Below are 22675 nucleotides of genomic sequence, written 5' to 3'. Positions count from 1 at the left end.
TAGTGCATCATCTGCACTAACCATCCGTGTGGAATAATCGAAGGCACGCAAAACGTGGCAAATGTCCTTCATAGAGGCCCACTCAGTGGTGGTGAAGTGTGAACGGCGCGCACTGCGACTTGTTTGCGCCTGCTGCAGCTGGTACTCCATTACTGCTGCCTGCTGCTCACACAACCTCTCCAACATATGTAACGTTGAATTCCACCTGGTGGGTAGGTCACATATGATGCGATGTTCCGGAAGACGTAATCGGCGCTGCAGATCTGCAATGCGCGATCTTGCGTTGCTGGAACCACGCAAGTGAGCGCACTCTATGCCGACCTTGTGCAGCAGTGCATCAAGATCCGGATAGTCCCTCAAAATACTCTGCATGACCAAGTTGAGCACATGTGCCAGACATGGGATGTGAGTGAGGTTGCCTAGGCCCAGAGCTGCCACCAGATTTCGGCCATTGTCACACACTACCATGCCTGGCTGGAGATTCGCTGGCACAAACCACACGTCGCTCTGCTGCTTGATGGCATTCCAGAGCTCCTGCCCTTTGTGGCTTCGATTCCCCAAAGAAATTAATTTTAACACGGCCTGTTGACGTTTGGCCACGGCTGTGCTCATATCGGTCATCATAACAGGTAACCGTTCACGGGTCGATGTGGAGGTAGACCGTGATGGCTCCTGTAGCGCTGATTCAGAGGAACTGGAGTATGAGGAGGAGTCAATGTGTACAGACTGGATTCCTGCAATCCTTGGAGTTGGCAGAACACGTACAGTGCCACTCTCAAGATCTGTACCCGGCTCCACAACATTTACCCAATGGGCTGTGAGGGAAAGGTATCGTCACTGTCCATGCTTACTGGTCCACGCATCGGTGGTCAGGTGGACCTTGGTACTGACGGCGTTTTGTAGCGCATGTTTAATTTTTCCCTCCACATGCTGTTGCAGGGCAGGGACGGCTTGCCTGCTGAAATAAAAGCGGCTGGGCACGTTGTATTGTGGGACTGACAATGCCATAAAGTTACGGAAGGTGTCAGTCTCCACCAGCCTGAATGATAGCATTTCAAGGGCCAGTAGTTTTGCAATGCCAGCATTCAGAGCCTGTGCTCGGGGGTGGTTTGCCGAGTATGGGCGCCTTTTCTACCATGCCTGTGCTAACGATGGCTGTAGACTGGCCTGGGAGTGTGAGGATGACAGGGAACGTGGTGCTGTGGGTGGAATGACACTGTGTTTCTGTACAACAGTGCCAGAGATTCTTCCATGGCGATCCTGTGAGGAAGCCGAACCAGCTGTGTGTGAGCTGGAGGAAGAGGCTACAACACGAGCTGAGGTGGTAGGTGGAGCTGTAGGTTGGCCTAGGTCTTCAGTGTGTCTTTGTAACTCCACCACGTGCTTGGTCCGCACATGTTTCCACATATTTGTGGTATTGAGGTTGCTGACACTTTTCCCTCTTTTCACCTTCTGATTTACACAGCTTGCATTTGACAAAGCAAATGTCATCTGCAACTGTGTCAAAAAAGGACCAGGCACTGCAAGTCTTGGGAGCGCCCGCTTTGGTTTTTGGAAGAGCCATGCTCCTAATGGGTGCCGAAGTGGAGCCTACAGGCAACCAAGTCTGCCCCCTCCCTCTCCCTCCTTTTTGGGCCGTTCGGGGAATCTCTTCCTCAGAGCTGCTCCCACCATCTTCCTGTCCCTCATGCCATGATGGATCAAGGACCTCATCATTTACACCACCCTCTTCAAACAACTGCTTCTCCTGGGTAGTCTCGACAGCACAGTATGCACCAGAAAGTGGCACCTGAGTCTCATCATCAGATGCGTACTGAGGTGTGCTGCTGACCATAGGCACTGGCCCACCCGCCTCTTCAGATTCAAAGAGACAAAATGGTTGCGCATCACTGCATACTACCTCTTCTTCAAATTCTCGAATTCTGCTTGGCTGGCCCCCTCTTTCCAAGCCAAGAGATTCAGAGAACAGAAGTAGAGATGGCTCCTGTCCAGGGCTCTCTGACTGCCTGGGCAATTTGGCAGGTGGTGAAGAGACAGATGGGTGCTCTTCAGTGCTCAGGACCTGAGAGGATCTGGAACTAATTGAAGTCGATGCGTTAGCTGCCATCCATCCGACAACGGCTTCAATTTGGTCCTCCCGCAGCAGTGGGGTACGGCTAGCTCCTACAAAGCTGCGCATAATGGACTGTTCCCTGGTAAAACTGGGGGATGCTGAGTCACTGGTGCCTGCAGCAGGCACAGAATCCCCACATCCTCTCCCTGCAGGCACAGAATCCTCACGTCCTCTCCCTGCAGAAACTCCACGCCCACGACCACGACCACATGCCTTACTCCCTGCCTTCTTCATCTTGGTAGACTGATAAAGATAGGCAGAAAAGTACTAAGGGCTTAGTGTGCTTATTCCTGAACAGCTGCTAACAGGTATAAGAAACACTAATTTTATAAAGTGTGGACTAGACTTTAATATGAGCTAATATGGCCTACACAACTGTAAAGTGGAGTGTTTGGTGAACTTTATTTAGGGTTTTTTTGTCACAAAAAGACACTGGATGTGCCCAAACATGTAATACCGATAGTATCACAAACTTTTTGTAGCTATTACAATGCAGGAAGGTAACCTATAATGCAATAGATGAGGCTACAAAAAATAGGCTAATACTAATCTGGCTGGGGCTGCAGGGCACAAGGTTGCAGAAAGGCTCCTCTACTCCTATATAGTGTGTTTGGAACCAATGTAGCTGTATACGGATGGAACCACCACACTAATAGGAGAAATCAGGAAAAATGATCAATTAGCAAAAAAGGACAATGTATGAGGCAGTGACGCACGCTGAGCGCACTACAACCAGACGTGGCTGAAGCACACACTACAGCGTGAGCTGCACTCACACACAAAGACCTTGCAGACAGCCGTGAACAGTGCAGATGCAGAGCACTGTGCACTAGCGCTGTAAGACAAAATAAAACTTCTCTATCTACTCCTATATAGTGTGTTTGGAACCAATGTAGCTGGATACGGATGGAACCACCACACTAATAGGAGAAATCAGGAAAAATTTGCAATTAGCAAAAAAGGACAATGTATGAGGCAGTGACGCATGCTGAGCACACTACAACCAGACGTGGCTGAAGCACACACTACAGCGTGAGCTGCACTCACACACAGAGACCTTGCAGACAGCGGTGAACAGCACAGAGAACTGTGCACTAGCGCTGCAAGACACAGCGGTTTATAAAGTAGCTTGGGTAAAGCAGAATAGAGCAAATAGGTAGCTAAAACTGTCCCTCAGAACAACAGCATCCTATCCCTAACTGAATTCACAGCAGAGTGAGCTCAAAATGGCGGCGGCGGCTTTTATAGTGCATCATGACATCATTTCAGCAGCCAATCACAGCCATGCCATTAGTTAACATGCCTACATGCCTAACAGGATGTGCCCACACTTCTTAGGATCCTCATTGGCTGAATAAAATGAAACTGGCTCATTGCATTATGGGAACTTCCGATTCCGGTATCCGATATTCTAAAAGTATCGGAACTAAGTATCGGAATTCCGATACCGCGAATATCGGCCGATACCCGATATTTCAGTATCGGAATGCTCAACACTACTCGTCACATATCCAAGTTGTGCAACTTTTTTGTTTGCTGTATTTCTGGTGAATTGTTTTCCTCTGTATTTAATGAGTTCCCACAAATTCTAATAGAAACTTAACAATAAGTTCTGAAAAGTTTTGGACTTTGCACTGAACTATTTAGGTTTTTGACTAGTATAGGTAGACAAACTGTATTTATCCTGCAAAAGCAGCGAGTAGAAATTTAAGAAGAAATTTCCAAAAACTTTGGTTTAAAGATATTGCCACCCACAAAGAACAGCTGTTGAGCACTCAACCTTTACGGTATGCTCATAGAATATGATTGTGACTTTGATTTAGAGCAGCGACATAGTCAGTCTTTGTAAGATGTTTTCTTAAGAAACGATTTTACATGGTAAAAGTTTGTAATCTAATGGAAGTTAAAATAATGTACAAGGAAAATTTAGCTGTATAAAATTGTCATGTAACACCAGCGAAAAGAATAAAATAAAAATGTACCTTGAAGTAGTCGAGGTAATAAACAGAGAAACCGGAGAAGCCTGACCAAAATTTACATTGTGACAATGAACACCTTCAAGCCTTTGTGAAAGAATGTATGACAGTCCCAAATAAAGAAATCATCTATTGCTTGTTCTCCTGGGAAAATAAAATCTTGCCATGCCGATCCCTTGTTCATGCCTTTAAAGAAAGACATAAAGAAGATGAACACATTATGAATTGTAGAGGATGAAGAAATTGGTATATCTAAAACCTTGAGAAATTTACGAGCAAGAAATCTAAGACTTCTTCAGTTCAACATGTACCAGAGTCTGTCATGTTATTCCCAGGGATAAATTCCTGAGTTATTACATTATATCTGATTCTACATCTTCCAGAAATAAAATATAAAACATTGAACTTAGAGGGAACATGATGCTAGTAAAGGGTAATTGCTCCTAAGAGTAAGTTTATTTGCAATGAATAGTAGAGGAGGACTTCTTCTACCGATGCAGTCATTGATGGCTTATCCATTAGGCCTATACACTAGGCCTAGTGACAGCAGTTATTCAGAGGGCTCATTGCATTGTAAAACTTTCATGGCTACCACTCCTATATGCGTCAAACCCCTATTAGGTTTGATTGGAGTCATGGTCTCTGAGATAGAGCACCCACCAAACCTTTTTGGCTCCTGGCCTCCAACAACTTTTTGTCTGGTTCTGAAATGTAGTCATTGGAGAAGACTTACTGAGAATTACTTTTTATACCCCAGTCTAACACCAATGTGCAGTAGAAATAGATCCACCAAATTATTTAAGTTGCTGCATTCTTGGCTGTCCATGAACCAGAATTTGAAATCTACATCTGACTTAAATTATAGTAAATCTGTTGGATCATAGTTGGCGTTAGCGAATTGATTGGCACAACCTTGGTGCAGTGGCCAAGTCAGTATTCCATGGCTGCTGACCAGAAACCCTGGGAACCAAAGAAAAACAAAGTAGACAAACAAGACAGAACCAAGGCCATTAAAGGGGCTTTCTATTACGAGGACAACCCCTTCTTAAACAAAATGTTCTGCCCCGATAAAATAAAAACACCTATACTCACCTCCCGTGCCGGCTCCGTTCCAGTGGTGTCGACACTCGCGGTCCTGGGGCTGTGATGCGGTGGAATGACACGTGATTCCCAGCGCCCAATCAGCACTGGCATTACTATCTCTGCCTTCGGACAAACTGAGCATGAAGCGGAAGACAGGGCTGCAGCCGATTCTGGACTTCCTCTTCATGTTCAGTTTGTCCGAAGGCAGAGATAGTAATTCCAGTGCGGATTGGGCGTCCGACATCACAGCCCGGGACCACAAGTGCTGACACCGCTGGAACGGAGCCAGCATGGGAGGTGGGTATAGGTTTTTTTATTTTATCTGGGCCGAACATTTAGTTTAAGAAGAGGTTGTCCTAGTTGTGGACAACCCCTTTAAGTAGAGATCACAAAGAAGGTCTCACAGACAACCAACAAGTATAGCCCTTTAAAGGAGATATTTTAGACAAACATATAAAAAGTACTTTAGTGTTTCTTAAAAATGTAAAACATATTTGAGTATTTTGGATAAACCATTGTCACATACTCTATTAGGGCATTCTTAGCCTTTGAAATAGAAGGAATCCCTCATTGTAGCCTAACTGAGCTAGAAAGAGAGTACATTCCCGTCACACTAAGACGGCGTAACGTGTGCATTACTTGGACAACTCAGTGATTGTAAGTGACATCTTGTAATGCTTAATTTATCCTGTGGGAGTGCTATAGCAAAAGTGTTAACATGACTACTGATCGCTAGTCCAAGAAGCCAGATAACCTGTGATGGGCTTTAATTTTTTCATGTCCCTTTTAATTTTTTCCAAACAGTCCATTTGAAGGGAATCTGTCAGCAGATATTTTTGCTATGGAATCTGAGAACAGCATGATGTAGGGGTAGAGACCCAGATTCCAGCGATGTCTCCCTTACTGGACTGCTTAGTGCAATTTTGATAGAAGCCATGTTTTCTCTGCTGAAGATGTAGCCATGTTCAGAATGCTGAGCTCTGTATAACCCCGCCCACACCCCTGATTGGATGCTTCCTGTGTACACTGTGCATTGCCAGCAAGCTGCCAATCAGTGGTGGGTGGGGGTGGGGTTACGCAGATTAGCCTGACTGCCCTACACTTGAGATCTAGTTCTGCAGTGATAATGTCCTGCTGATAAAACACTGATTATATTGAAACTACAACACACAGCCTAATAGGTGACACATCGCTGGAATCAGGCTCTCTGCCCCCACATTATGCTGTTCTCAGATTCCATAGCAAAAACCTGCTGTCAGATTCCCTTTAATAGTTGTACAACGATACCGAATTACAAGATGTTTATCAATGAGTGAATGAATATGCACAGATAATAATGGGTGCAAAAACATATACGGTAATTAAACTTTGAGTATGTAGAGTAAGCAGAGCTCACAATGACAATAAAGACATAGTTCATAACGATAACAGCAGAATAATCCCTCCCGGTGTTCTATAAATGAAGGAGAAATTTTGGAAGCTTGACGGAATTAAATTACGGGTTTTGTATCAGAACATGCAAATCTTGGATCGTCAGGACAAACATTTTTTATGGCATAATTTTTTCAGTCTGGTTTTGGATATGAAGTGATTTTGGCATAGATGAAGATAGAATTCTGCTTGTCAGCTGTGATTATTTTCAACTGCCTCTGCTTTTCTAAAAATGTATTTTTGACATTTTTGAACAATTCTTGATTTTTAGGGAAAAATGAGCCCTGAAACTATAACCAGAGAATTAAAAATACTTGATTTTGTAAAAAATGTTATGTCTTACGAGTCTACTCTACAATGGTCGATGATTATCCAACTTGTGATTTTTACAACTGCAGTCTACACAATTGTCTATGTCAACACTTGTCATTTTGGCACAGTCGCTCCGTGTTCCCTCTTCGGAGCTGGAGTGCTAAAATTGCGGTAGTCTCTGACCACTTTTGCAGGGAAAGATGGAGCTGGATGCTGTCAGTGACAACTACCTACAACTACCTACTGCTGAAGCAAACCTAATCTCCATGACTGATTTTCTACTCAACCTGGTTGGTCAAGCTTTTGTCTGCTTGAAGCTACCCCACAAGGCATATTATAATTACAGAATAATTTAGCTGTAATTGGATGTAAAAAATCAAATGAATTTAGACATATATAAAGTTAATCTAAAATGCTCTTAGTCTCCTTTGGGCCTTTTTGACCATTAGACTAAATGCTAAAAAATACTTGATATTCTCTGTTAGCACTATTGCATCTTTCTCATATATCTGTCACGATTCCACCCCTCATTGCGTCTGGGATGCAGTTACTGATGGCTCAGCCGTCCAATCTGGTACAGGGGCATGCTGAAGCTGTCAGTACTTTGATTGACAGCTCACTGTCCAGTTTGGTGCAGGAACGTGCTAAGCTGTCAGTCTTTTGATCTTCAGCTGAGCCAGCCAATCTGACACTCGGAGGTGCTGGCTGTCTCGATGTGTTCATTGTCCCAGGTGATTGCCCAGCTACTTAATTGGGCTGTTAGTCCCAGACCTCTGCCAGATATACATTCAGCTTTTGTGTGGTTTGTCTCTCTGTGCCTTGTGTTCTGTTTGTTGATCTTTCGTTGCCTGACCTTGGACCTCGTTCTGACCATCCGTCTGTTTAACCCCTTTCTTATGATCCGCTATCTTCCTGGTATTTTGACCTTGAACCGTTACTGCACTACGCCTTTGTCTTTTCCTTCTGTTTATGAAGTACCATCCTGGCTTTTGACCTCGGACTCCTTGACTATCCCGACCCATGACTTGTCCGTGAGAAGTGATGCAGCGTCATGATGTCTACTAGGGGGGAGCAAATTAGTTCCCAATGATGAGAGAACAGCTTTTTGCTATTTGGTCTTCATTTCCTGCACTATGCTTGCTCTGATTACATGCTACAATATCAATTCTGGGACCAATAGATCCACACCAAAAGTGGATGTGATGAATGCCACCAGAGGGATCCCGCAGAATCCCACTGCTGCTACCACTTGTGACAAATCACACCAGAGGGACTCCGCAGAATCCCACCGCTGCCACCACATGTGAAGGATCCACACCTCTCCACCCGCCTGATGTCACGATTACGTCAGACGGATCACGTGATATGGATCTGCCCTTTGCACCAACGTGACGTTCCGCACCCCCTTGGGGACGCATAAAGTCAGATTGGTATGGTTCTACACAGACTCCCCCTGTCCACATGGGTACAGGAAGGCAGTGAGAAGAGGTGGCCCACTCAGTCACTAAGGTGACACCACACTCGCTCACACCTCTGACAGGCTGAGAGGCCCCTTCACTAGCCCCAGTGAAGCATAACCTTGTCGGCCTGGTAGGGCTGCCACCAGTTCCTATTAAATATAATTCCCGCTAACGGATCGGGGGATTATATCGGGCCAGGAACTAGCCCCGGTAGTGTGTTTGTTGGACCGAACAATGGACGTGAGGATTTGTGGATCAAGATAAAAGAGCAGCCCAAGATTAACTTATATATTTAATCACCTTTAGGGCACACTAGACAATACACTATATACATAAGGGTTATACATGCATAATGGTAAAAGATGCAAACACTGTAGTAGTGGTACAAAAGACATAAGCAGATAGTAAGAGTCAGTTGCCAGTCATATGGAAGGCCGGGCTTGCGGGGGAGGGGCTGCCACATGGGAGGCTTGTGGTCCCCTTTGTTGCTGGACTTCTCCCACACGATGTGTTGTCACGACCTCCCAGGGAAAATACACTGAGCTAGGGCTGCTGGAGCTCTTAACCCCTCTGGGTCACTCCCCTTCCTGCCCCCTGACTGGACCTAAATCTCCACCCCTGGTCTCTCTCAGTTAAAAACTCAGAAAGCTAAAATGGGCTATACTTCCTTAATGGATGGTCCTAGGGAGACAATTCTGGTGTCATCGGATCCAGCCAGGCCCCTGCTATGCGAGGATACCAAACACAGTAGCCCTAGTGGTTTCCGAAAGGCTGTGCCGTGTATCTCCTCATCCCTAAGCACTAGACTGTGCTGGAAGCCAGGGTGACATTCCTCCTGTTCGTGTGATTCCAAAAATCTATTTGTTGTATTGCTGGGATGTATCATATTCCCATAACTCGGTATTGAATTATACTTGTCTGACTCAAAGGACATGCCGCATGGCTGGGGTCCACAGGGGGTCTTCCTGTAGAAGCTCCACAGCAGAAGATGGGGGTTTTGTCACTCACTGCCCCTCAGCCCCCTCCCTTCTTATTCTTGTCCGATTACAGCTGTACATTGTAAACCTCTATAATCCCCCGCCAAACAGGGCACAATGATTGACATGGGATTATATCTTCAATATTTTTCACAGTGGATATGAAACAGACCTCAATGAGTCCTCAACACCAGAAGAAGAGGGCTATTTCAACTGAATGCTTTTTTGGGGTGTCATTAATCTTTCTGCACTAGAAAATGATGTTGGCTATTAAACATCAGAAATTCTGGTTCTGTGAAGCACCGTAAAGATGGACATTCATTTTCAAACTGTACAAAATTGGATGCAAAAATGGGTCATATTCTATTGTTACTATCTTTTGAACAAACTGCATTAATCACTAATATAGGGGAATGTAAAAACCTTGTGATATATTTTGACAGAGAAATACACTTCTTTCTCCACTTATGAGCCACTTCTCTCCCCATCCGCGTGAACACATCATTTAGTCTTAAAAAGTACTAAAATCTGTTTTGGCCAAAACAAGACAGGCTTCCAGCTAAGGGATCCGATTGCAACTGGCTATTGAAGTCTTTGGAGGGAGGTACAGATACAAACAGATAGTGATGCGGCTTCTTTCTAGTGTCTCTTCCCCCAGAGCTGGATTCACAGCCATACAGCTCAGTACACCTGAATAATGTCCTCCATGGTGCTTTTTCTGAAGATGTGCTACATAGAAATAGGAAAGCAGGAATCCCTCATGTCTGTGTGTGCTGGGTATGGGTGACATTATAGCAGTTAGTGTCCACCCTCTAGCTCAGAGACAACTGAACATTAAAGAGGCAGCTTGCAGAAAGGAAAACTGGTGCAAAATGCAGGCTATAAGTCATATAATGGCCAGAAATAACGTTACTCCTCATGCATAGTTTATTCTAAATTTTTTGTCAGGGCACAGCTATAGTACCCTCACAACCAATATATTGTTATGGGTCGAGACCTCAAAAAATACACATAATAATAATATACTTAACCTATATGTTTTTGGTTGTTTCTTTGCTCAAAAATGTCATGAAGTAAATTCATTTTCCATGAATAGATAGATGGTAGGTCAGGATGCCACTTAAGGACATTGAACTTGGATTTACAGGGAAATATCTTCTGAATGTTTTAACTTTTATGGGCAGCCATGTGAAACCCGGAATTGGAAATCTCATTTTATCAAATATGAAGTTTTACTGGCCAGATGGAGTGACATAGTTGTCCTATGTGTCCCGGTGAACACCTTTATACATTCTGTGACCAATAGAAGAAAAAAATCCTAGACAATAAACTGAGAATAAGTAACGTAAGAATGTACAATCCGCAGTACAGAGTTGTAGACCCGTCGGGCACATTATCAATTACACAAGGTTGCGTTTTTCAGAATATGCAGTTGTTGAAAATAAAAACCAATGACCGGGAGCCTTAATTCACTCAGAAACATGAACGTTCTGGAACATAACACCCAAGAGAACATGATTCGTTTTGAAATGTTCCTCAGATCCAGACCCAAAAAATGTAATTCTAGATGGTGGTGATAACACTCTAAATAAAACAATGTTTAAGAATCCCACATGTAAGTTTAGTGGAAAAATATGCTGATAATAACCCAATTAGGACAAGTTCTTAAGTAGATTTCTGTACCAAGTCTGTGGCAAAATTAGCCATTACAAACAAAATCTAATTTGGAAAATGTAAACCCTCTAATCTGTTTAAGACATTTGAAGAGCTGTCTTAGATTATTGCCATTCAGAAATAAAACCAGCTCGTTTATAGTAATAAATGAGTGTTCCCAACCAGAATACTGTAATGGCCTTTGTTATGTCTAAATGGAATGTGTAACAAGACATTTATTTCTGCACAATTCTAAATATGCTTTGATATTACCACATTATTATTCTCCAGAATATCATTAGGTTGTGTGTATATAGTTTTTATGTTCCCAGAAGCACATGGTTTATGCAAACATCAATGCTGTTTGGAATTGATTTTGTTTCACTCCATAGGGAAAATGCTCACAGTACATACAGTACAATAATACAACAAGTACAAGATGTAGTCTTTCCAGGCATTTAGTGAGGGATTGCCAAAGCTGGATTAAAAAAGAAGTCTGTCAGCACGAAATGACTATTCAAACCTAGCATAGGCTCTCGGTGCACCCATGGCATGGCCAAGCAGTTCACCTTCCCACCTGCTTGTTTTCCATATACTGTATCTCTGCCTCCCTCTTCCCTGAAGGGGTTATCCAGGATTAACTTAGTTTTTTGGCTCATAGTAAAAAAATAACAGGCAGTAACTAGTTAGCAAGTACCTGCCTGTTCTATCCAGAGTGGTCATTGACCTCTCCTGGCAGTGATTCAGATGCTCCACCTCAACCGAGCGGCTCTTCTTCTTCCGGGCTGCTCTGTCGACAGGGCGTGACTGCCGACATCATGCTGATTGATAGCTGGCTTGCCACAGTTATGACAATCAGCATGACCTCAGCAGCCACGTACCTTCAACAGAGTAGAGCGGAATATAAACCGCTGCTGTGTCGATGTAACGTCGTCGTAAGCCGCGGGATCACCGTAAGAAGCGGTCTGTGACCACTCTGTGCTGGCCGAAATTGGCACCGGGAACAACAAGCAGGTAGTTAGGAACTCCCTACCTGCTAGTTCTTAGGCCCAAAGTAAAAAATGAATATAGTCCTGGATAACCTCTTTAATGAGAGCTCTGGCTTTACAGAGATATATGGAAAACAAGCATGTGGGAAGGTGCACTGAACTATTCGACCATTCCATGGGTACACCGAACACATGTGCTTGGTTTGAACAGTCATTTCGTGCTAACAGACTCTTTTTAAAAGGAACTTGTCATCAGATTCATGCTGACCCAACAAAGGGCATCATGAATAAGATATTGGCTGTACAATTATAGCCAGGCATGTTTTAATGTGAACTGCTCCTGTGTTTTAAAGGAAACACACTTTGAATGGCCAACCAGGTACTATCAGCTGACTAGTCCGAGGCTGATCTTCTTCCTGCCCTGCTTGGGCTTGTCAGCTGAGACATGCAGTCCCCATTCGGCTTTTCAAAGTATGTTTTTTTTATATATATGCCTGGCTACAATTGCGCAGCCAATATCTGATTCATGCTGCCCATTGTTCGGGCAGCATAAATCTGGTGACTGATTTCCTTTAAAGGAAAAAGGTTTTGTTTACTTTGTTAGTAATAGCACCCATCTTGTCCATGAATTGCATAGGGTTTTACAACTCAGACCTAATCCAATGAAAGGGAATAAGCTGAAATAATGGACACAGTTCATGGACAAACATTCCACTGTTTCAAAAAAATACTAACCAACATCAGACACTAATAGGTGCAGCTTTTGGTCAGTGGCATGATTTGGTTAAAGTCTTGGCTTATATGTGCCAAAAGCAGTCAATGCCGCAGACATGTGCTGGTGGTGATTGGTCTTAGCCAATCTGGCAGGGAGGTGCTACTATTTGTTTATGCTTTGGTCTTTTGAACCGCACCCCAAAACTTCAAATGTTTATTTTGCTGCATCCCAGCATGATTACCCAAAGACCATATAATCCTAGAATGTTAGAGTTGGAGGGGACCTCCAGGGTCATCTGGTCCAACCCCCTGCTCAATGCAGGATTCACTAAACCATCTCCGACAGATGTCTGTCCATCCTCTGTTTGAAGACGTCCATTGAAGGAGAACTCACCACCTCTCGTGGCCGCCTGATCCACTCGTTGATCACCCTCACAGTCAAAAAGTTTTTTCGAATATCTAGTCTGTATCGTCTCCCTTTCAGTTTCATTACATTGCTTGTTGTGTTTCAATGTTCAAATGAGAATAAGGATGATCCCTCTACACTGTGACAGCCCTTCAGATATTTGTAGACAGCTATTAAGTCTCATCTTAGCCTTCTTTTTTGCAAGCTAAACATTCCCAGATCCTTTAACCGTTCCTTGTAGGACATAGTTTGCAATCCGCTCACCATCCTGGTAGCTCTTCTCTGAACTTGCTCCAGTTTTTCGATGTCTTTGTTTGTGTGACCATTTGGTGCTCTAGTCCGTTGTGGCCAAGAGTATTAGCATTTTAACACCACCATTTTAACACCACTCCTCCTGAACTCGAGTTCGAGGAAGGCTTCATTGCATGCATTATCACCCATTGAAACTCAACAGGACATGCATGCTCTTTTTTTCTCGGGCCTATCACCTTGGCCAGGTTTCTAAACTATAGATCCACCCTCAAGTATCAGTGATCACATTATAAATCAATATACACTAGAAAAAAATCATTTATATGAATAGTGTTAGATCTGTCTAGCTTGATAACGACATTAAACCATTTTTTAGGCTAAAAATCCCAGATATGATTGAAATCCTTATTGATTTTTTTTTTCTGCTTGTACTTGTAATGTGATGACTTTCAAAATCCTTTTACTAATGACTCTATTAGGTTCTATGACCATAGACACTTGGATTCCCCCTTTATGTAGCCTAATTATATTAATATAATATTGGAATCCTGATAAACACTACTCTTATTTTAGGACGCTGGTGAAATGGTTCGTTCATTTGTTGGTGGCTTGGAACTGATTGTGAACTTGTTGAAGTCTGAAAATAAAGAAGTGCTGGCGAGTGTCTGCGCGGCCATCACCAACATAGCCAAAGATGAGGAGAATTTGGCAGTCATAACCGATCACGGCGTGGTTCTATTGCTGTCTGCCCTGGCAAACACGGTATGTGAATAAAAAACTAGATCAATCAGCAACGTTCTCATGAAACCATTTGGATTTTCTTAAAATCTACTTATATTATTATAGCAGGAGGGGTCCTGGATCATTGTATAAGGAAGACACTAGTCCAACTATGTGAAATATCCAGAAATGTAGGAAATTTCTAATACATTATTCTATAATTAAGCTACATTTGCAATGAAAATAAGGAATCCCGAGAATGACGTGTCCTGGGCACCAATTGTAATACTTGGAAGAGTGATTTAAATCTTTGAGATTACAACTCATAAAATATAAAAATACTGTATATTCAAAGAATTGCTGATAAATCAGAAATTTTAATTCTATTACCTCTCCAAACCACAATTTTTTTTCCATGAATGTAGTGCATTGTTATGGCTGAGCAACTTATAGCCAGAGGTATACAAATAAGACATTGCATAATAATTAAAACACTGAATGTAGTCATGATTTCTGTCTTATTTATGTTGTAGAGAAATACTCAAACTTTTTCTTTTACTATCCAATGCCACTTATCAGAAAGTCTTATTTACCTGATGAAGAACCACCTCTCCATCAGGACTCTGATCACCCAATAAAGGGTTAGATCTTGGAGCTAATGTCAATATATAGACATTAATAAAAGGATTTCTTCAAGCTGTAGGTCAGGTTGAGCAACAGGGAACGAAGACAATAGCGCAGCTGGACCTGACTTACTGTACGGCACATGGATCACTGAGGACCAGGCCGCAGAGTATGTGGGATCACAGGCAGACATGCAGAGCAGAAAACACAGAGGTAGGAGTGTGGATATACACAGAAACTATAGATAGCTATATAGTCAATCCTGTCTCGCAGTAGATGAATGGTCAGTGGCAGTGTTGTAGGCTTATCACCAGACAGATGGTTAATCGCAGGGATATATAAAATCGACAAACAAATGGTTAACCATAAGGCAGCAATGATGAAAAGAAAAACTAGATGCTTGATAGCAGAGAAGATAACTCACTGTTACAGCAGAATTGTAGTGTGAACAGCACCAATAATAGCAGAGACGAGTTTGTTATTCCTTACAGCATACAAGTGGTAAACTGCAGGTCTGAACTAGGAAGTAAATGCAGATCATTGAAAAATAAGCATGAGTTTGCTGAAGAGATAATTAGCCCGGTGAGGTAAATGGATGGTGAGGAAATCTCCAGAAACTTGCGTGTTAACTAAATGCAAAGCTTACTGAATATTCAGACAGCACATTGCCATAAAAGGCTTTGGATGATGATGTTATAGGTAATTGCTGGCTAACAGCAGAAACCCGGTGTGGACTTACACAAAGGGAACTGGCACCTGGAGGAAGAACCAAGAGCCGGTTCTTGAGCCAGTATGGGTCAGTAACAGCAAGGTAGTGATCTGCTTTCAGATTTCTCACTCCTCCATGATTTCTGTTAATAAAACTAGTCTTTCCAATCTCCTACTGATAAAACTGTGATTTTATCAAACCTGCAGCAAGCAGCCCGGCAAGTGACACACCACTGGAATCAGGGTCTCCGACTATACATTATACTGCTCTCAGATTAGGTAAAAGCAACCTGGTGACAGATTCCCTTTAAATATCTTGTATGCAAGTGTTTAACTTAGTGGCACATCTGCTCGTCCAGAGTCTCATTGTTTTTGTATTCTGTACTACATAGTATATTAGTTACTATGATTTTTAATAATTAAAAAAATGCTGTTCCCATATATGACTTTTTGGAAACTTGCTATGGAAAATCTATTTCCTCACACGTCCATTCAATTATTAACCATTTAATTGTGTCTAATCCGCCAGCCATTTCTGATTTGGGACACCATTGTCGTTTTTGGCACATTACCATGCAGAAATGAATTCCTAAAATGTCCTGAGTTTATATCATATTTTAGTAGGTTGTTACATAATATGAAAAGTTAATATGTGAGTCTATAATTGAAAAAGGATCTGCTTGTAAGACGGCGGCCACAAGCTGCTAGCCCTGTGTCTCTCTCCTATCACTCCCATGACACCTGGCTGTTAACATTTTTTTAGCAAGTCGATGTCTCCCTCTCTGTGCGGAAAAGCAGCACGTTGCATACAGCAATAAAACCTGAGATGACATTTCACTCATAAGATTTTGATGGCACCTAAAGCCTTTGACATCCACTCTCTTCTTAGTCATGGAAAGCCAATAACGTGAATACCTTCTTTACCACAGCGTGAAGACCTTTCCATATTTTTTACACATTATCCTACTCCAGCAAGGGACCTATTAAGAAAATTATAACTTTTTGAAAGGGAAATTAAAAAAATGACTTGTATAGTTTCAAACCTTACTAACAAAAAAACAATACATTATCTTCTTTGTTTTCTCTAGACGGATGATAAATTGAGGCGCCACTTGGCCGACGCCATCTCGCAGTGCTGTACGTGGGGGCATAATAGGATGGCATTCGGAGAGGCTAACGCTGTCGCTCCTCTGGTACGGTACCTGAAATCAAGCGACCCTGCGGTGCACCGTGCTACGGCCCGAGCTCTGTATCAGCTCTCGGAAGACGCTAACAACTGCATAACAATGCATGAGAATGGAGTTGTTAAAGTAAGTGACACCCGCCAGATTCCAGCAAAAATAATATCCAGATAATTATTCTTACTACATATATTAGTATCTTATAATGATTATGTTACATATAGTGGGATGGATACTCTAAGCCCAAGGTCCAGGTGGGCACACGGGCCACGGGACACTGGAGTCGGTGCAGCAGATGGGTGTAGCATGTGGAAACAAAAAGCAGTGTCACTAGAAGTCACAGGCAGACATGTAATAATAATAATAATCTTTATTTTTATATAGCGCTAACATATTCCGCAGCGCTTTACATACATTATCATCGCTGTCCCCATCGGGGCTCACAATCTAGATTCCCTATCAGTATGTCTTTGGAGTGTGGGAGGAAACCGGAGAACCCAGAGGAAACCCACGCAAACACGGGGAGAACATACAAACTCCTTGCAGATGTTGTTCTTGGTGGGATTTGAACCCAGGACCCCAGCGCTGCAAGGCTGCAGTGCTAACCACTGCGCCTCCGTGCCGCCCATGTAGAGGTAAAATAAAAGTTACAATAAAGTTCTGGAAACCACAGACAAGCTGTAAGCCACAGGCAAGTAAGAAATGTCCAAGAGAGCACAGGCAAGCAAGAAGGATGCTGGAACCACTAAGAGGCGGGAGATGTCCAGGAGACTGCAGGTGGGATGCTGGAAACCGCTGGCAAGTGGGAGACATCCAGGAGACCACAGGTAAGCAGACGGGATGCTGGAAACCACTGGCAGGCAGGAGACGTCCAGGAGACCACAAGCAAGCAGGTGGGATGCTGAAAATCTCTGGCAAGTGGGGAATGTCCAGGAGATCACAGACAGGTAGCAGACTAAACTCAGGAGCAGCAAGAAAGTCTAATACCATGGAAACTGCACATAGCCAGGAAGACGTCCTGAAAACTGCATGCGGACGTGTTGAAGAGGTCCTAAAGACCGGGAACATGTAGCAGACAGTACTCTGGAGAAACTAGAAAGTTTGAAAACCTTGGAAGCTGCAGACAGAGAAGAAGACATCCTGGAAACTGCAGGCATGTTGCGATACTGGAACAAGCAAGTGAGCAGGACTGCTGGAAACTGCAGACAAGTAGGTCAGGTCCTCTACTGACAGATAGCAAGGTACTGGAAAATGCAGATAAGCAGATGAGCAAGGTTACTGGAGACCACAGACAGGTGAGGTGCTCCACTAAAATGTAGCAAGGTTACTGGAAACCACAGACAATTAACCTATCGACGGGAAACCACAGACAACAAGGAGACGTCCTGATGACAGTGGACTGGAACTGTGCATAGACAACTAAAAAAGTTACTAGCAAGTCTGGAAGCAATACCAAGACACAGGTGTGCGTATTGGGAGGCCTTATATAGGCCTAGGGAATAGAACACACGGGAGCACACCGGAGTACTTGCAAAGACCAATGTGGAGCACAAGAAAATCAAACTGACCGAGGCATGTGCGTAACAGTTCAGCCATTTGTTAAAGGAAACCTCGGTTTACATCTGCATTTATTTCTCATTCTGAAAGCTTCCAGTGTTTTTGATAGAAAGAAGAGTAGTCTGCAGTGCTAAATCCTAATAAGAAAGAAACTGGTGGCACTCCGCATCTGTCAAACACATTTTCTTTATTATATTCTAGGTAAAACAGTGCATACGGAGCTAGCATGGTGTGTGGTAGGCGATGTCAGTTTCACAATATCTGATGCTTCTGCTAAGTGGATGCCGTGGTCCGCAATGCTAATTTTGCCATCAAAAACATCAGAAACTCAGTAGGAACCTGACAGATCCAAATATAAGTCTTCGGTGTCTATAAGGAACTCTATTGATCTGTCTGAAAAATAATCTGTCACGCCAGTCATGACTTAAATGGATCTGCCGACGTGGACAACACGAGCTGCTGAGGCAGATGATTGGCTGCAGAGGTCACCGGCAATGTAGTCATGATATCACTGCCAGAACCTGTAAACAATCATAGGGAGAAGAGATGGAGGAGAGCCTGTGCTGGAGCTAGGGAAGCAGTAAGGGTATATTCACATCTTTACAGCTTTTTACAGTACCTGCAAATGAGATTTCTGTAATCTCATGCACATGCTGCAAATGTTTTCCATGCAAATTTAAAGCCATTTCACATCTGCAGCATGACAATTCTTTTAGTGGTTTTGCAGGTGAATGGGAAACAAACAAATAAAAAATTGCATACAAAAACGTGGCAAAAACACTTGTATTTTACCCAACTTTTTTTCCTGCCAGCACTCCAGATTTTTCTACTGCAAATACTGAATGTGTGCACATACCCTAACACAGATTTTATTATTTTTACGCTGCTCAAGCCTATAGGCTAAAGAAGCTTAAAGAGGTTGTCCACTACTTTTTCATTGATGACCTATCTTTCGGATAGGTCATCAATGTCTTATCAGTCGGGGTCCGGCACCTGGCAATTCCGCCGATCTTGATGTCGGCGGCGGAATGTGTAGTACCCAGCCACGGCCACTATCAGAAGATGGAGCAGCTACGCAATCGAGCAATTCCGGTGCCGGCCGACAAAGAGAACAGCTGATTGACAGGGGTGCCGGGTGTCGACCATTAGCGATCAGACATTGATGACCTATCCTGAAGATAGGTCATCAATGAAAAAGTAGTGTACAACCTCTTTAAAGACAGAACATTCTTTAAGGCTATGTGCCCACGATGCAGAAATGCTCCGGATTTTTCCTGAGCGTTTCTGCATCTCCCTGGCAGAAAAAACGCATGCGGATTGTACATGCGGATTGTACATGCGTTTTCCTGCCAGGGGCATGCGGATGTGAAGCGTTCTTCACATGCATTTCCGCATGCGGGTTATCAAGCGCTTTCCTAGCGATTTTAGCATCACTTGGAAAGTGCTTGTCAACTTGGTCACACTGTATAAATCCATGCAACTGGCATGGATTTATATAGTGTGACCGTAAAGAATGTTTAAAAATAAAAAAATAAATCTATACTTACCTTCTGATGGCCCCCAGAGTCTTGCTTCGCTCCGTCCTGGCTGCCAGCAGATCGCGGGACACTGAAGGACCTGCCGACGTCAGCATCGCATGACCTGTCACATGACTATGACATCAGCTGGCATGGGAGGACGAGCACAGAGGGGGCCGTCAGAAGGTAAATATAATATTTATTTTTTATTTTATTCTTTTTTTTACAGGTTCTATGGTACCCGGGTCCGGAGGAGAGTCTCCTGTCCTCCAGACCCGGGTACCATCCGCACATTAGAACGCATGGATTCTGCATGTACAGATCCAGTGATGCGGATTCCATGCGTTCCAATGCAAGTCAATGGCAGCGAAAACGCAGCGCTTCCGCAAAATAATTGGTAGTGCTGCGGTTTTTTCCACAATGATAATCCGCAGCGGAAATTTCCGCAGCATGTGCACAGCACATGCGGATTATCATTGGGGGACATGGCAGGCCTTCTACCATGCTTTTTTTAAGCGTTTCTGCAGCGTTTTTGCCACTGCAGAAACGCTTAAAAAACGCATTGGGGGCACACAGCCTAAGAATAACTGTAGTGTGACCAGAGCTAAAGATAAAGCTGAATAGAAATGTAAACACCTAAACTAAGAAGAGGAAACCTAAACTAGCCAAGACTTCTCGGGATAAAGACTTAAAGAAGACCTGCAAGCTCTCCTAATATTTCTGTTTTACTAACACTTACATTCCTCATAATATGACAATTCTAGAGAATCTTTTCTTAGAACTTTGCATTGTGAATAAATTAGCAGTTTGGGTGCCTGTCCCTCCTTCACAGTCTGATACTGTCCAATCAGTGCTGGCAGTGCCAGACAATGCAGTGACACACCCCTTTGACAAGGGGAAAGAATAACACCCAGTTGTCCATTTATTCATACATTTCCTGGAGGAATTGTCACAGTACAGAATTGTTATTTCATGGGATCGTATTTACTAAAGCTGACATGCCAGGAGAGTTGATTGGGTCCTTTTTTAACGTTTTTTCTTTTACAGTATATTACTGCTTTCAGCTATTTAATGGGATTAGTAGGGCACAGCTTTCATAGCTGTAGAACAAAGTGACTCTTTCCCGAATGCAGGTACTGTTAATCACCCCATCTACTTGTATAGGGCTGTCTTGCAGTTTTCTGAACAGTTTATTTTCGATAGCAGCACCAGGCAAATAAACTGCATAAATCCCTTTATTTTAGGAATCATATGCTTCCCAATGGTTAAACTCCCCCATCGATAAGTTACTGCCTGTCCTAACTATGTACTATAATTGCATGTGCAAAGGTATGACAGAAACGAAATGAACATATACCCTGCTGTAAGTAAATAAGTAAAAGCAATAGTGCATGTGAATAACATAGGGCACTTAGTAAACACAGTTTTTGATTAAAAAAAAAGCGTAAAAGTCATCCCACCAGCGTCAAGGTGAACCCAACTCGGAATGGTCCTAACTTCTAGTAGTAACCTCTAGTAATACTAGATTAACCTGAGTTCCTATAGAAATATATCCTCTTCATCTTAAAAGATGGCCCCATCTTCCCGTCATGTATCCTCCTTATGGTGCTCTGGCAAATGAGTATCTATAAACCCCACATTCATCTCATCAAAGACCCCCTTCATGTATCGGATTCAGTGCTTCGTTATTTCCTGGTGGTGCGCATATTATTATCCTGTTCCTTTTAATATTAATATTTGTTTTTATTGGAAGTACAGTGTTATGAAAAAGGGACAGCTTAATTGCATACCATAAAAGCCCTATTCAGTAGTAAGGGCGCTGATGTAGAATAGGCCATTTACCAGATACTGAAGAAGCAGCAGAAAAAAAACACCCATTGAACCAGAAATGAGAAAGAATTGTTGTCTTGTCTTCCAGAAACGGAGTAATTGCACCCAATTAGGTAGCTGCAATTTATTTTTTTTACCATTGCTAAAGTTGATGACGTCCACAGCACAGTGGCAAAGACGGCACAGATTAAGGTGACGCCTGTCACTTGATATTAATTAGTTAGTCTTTACTCCGCCAAAAACAAGTTCGCTGCATAATCCATCATCTCCAGAAAAACACGGAAATCCAACTTTTCATGCCATCGGAGTCTACAACTGCATCAATCATATCACTCTGAGAAAGGGTTCAAAAAGGAGGGTGAACACATTAGACTCCATCAGTCTTTATTTATTTTAGGAAAGGGGCTGCTGCACGTTGAAAAAACCCTTTAAGTGTAAGTAAAAGTGTGTTTAAAAGTGTCGTTAGGTGCCGAAATTCTCTAGGAAGCTGCCGGAAATGGCAAACCGATGCATCTACGCACATTGTTGTCGTCATGCTGTTTAGATTGAGGGTTACCTTCATGTGGCAGCAGCTTATTTTATAAAGTGAGAAAAGTTTTTCTAAGGCTTCGTTTTTTTTCTTTTGCGGTCAGTGAAGTTTAGGATCCGTGCGACTGGAGTTAAATTTTTTAAGAAAACTGCAGTAAGGCTATCACATTACTTGACTTTTGGGTTATACAACGAGTGCTGCTTTATAGTCTGTCTGATCCCATCTTGGAGGAAAGATTCGGCAAGGGAGACTGGCATATCTTTTGCCTAACTGCGCAAACACAGTGAATCTAGTATCGCTTGAATTCCCTACGGTTCACTTGGCGAACGTCAAGGATGATTTTTAGCCTTTTTTGTACCTTCGCCTTGTTTCTGGAATCGGCTGCTCCCTTGTATCCTCTTTTACGGGCATGTGAACCATTCCGCATTATTCATTTAGCTATTATTTCTTTCAATGGATCATCTTGTAAAAAAAATAATCTTTTTGAAAACAAAAAAATCGAGATTGAAAAATTGTAAATGTTTAAACAAACAAACTTAAGTATATGCAGCTCAATTTAATGGAAAAGATTGCTACTTGACTAGGTCTGCCAGTTCCTCAGCGAGCCAGAAAAGAGGAATCTGGCACTGTCCTCGGTTAGCAA

General features: G+C 42.9%; 1 protein-coding gene across 1 annotated transcript in view; it reads left to right on the top strand.

Annotated features, from left to right (window-relative positions):
* ODAD2 (outer dynein arm docking complex subunit 2) overlaps nt 1-22675 on the top strand; it is a 195767-nt gene that overhangs the window by 165502 nt on the left and 7590 nt on the right. The window contains exons 18-19 of the mRNA XM_073677585.1: nt 13940-14128; nt 16507-16728. Coding sequence (XP_073533686.1) covers nt 13940-14128; nt 16507-16728 — 411 coding nt within the window. The remainder of the gene's footprint in view (nt 1-13939; nt 14129-16506; nt 16729-22675) is intronic.

Source organism: Phyllobates terribilis, unplaced genomic scaffold (assembly GCF_046119375.1).
Source record: "Phyllobates terribilis strain yellow unplaced genomic scaffold, ASM4611937v1 Scaffold_4__5_contigs__length_816908805, whole genome shotgun sequence".
NCBI lineage: Eukaryota > Metazoa > Chordata > Amphibia > Anura > Dendrobatidae > Phyllobates > Phyllobates terribilis.
This window is presented reverse-complemented; position numbering and strand designations above follow the sequence as displayed.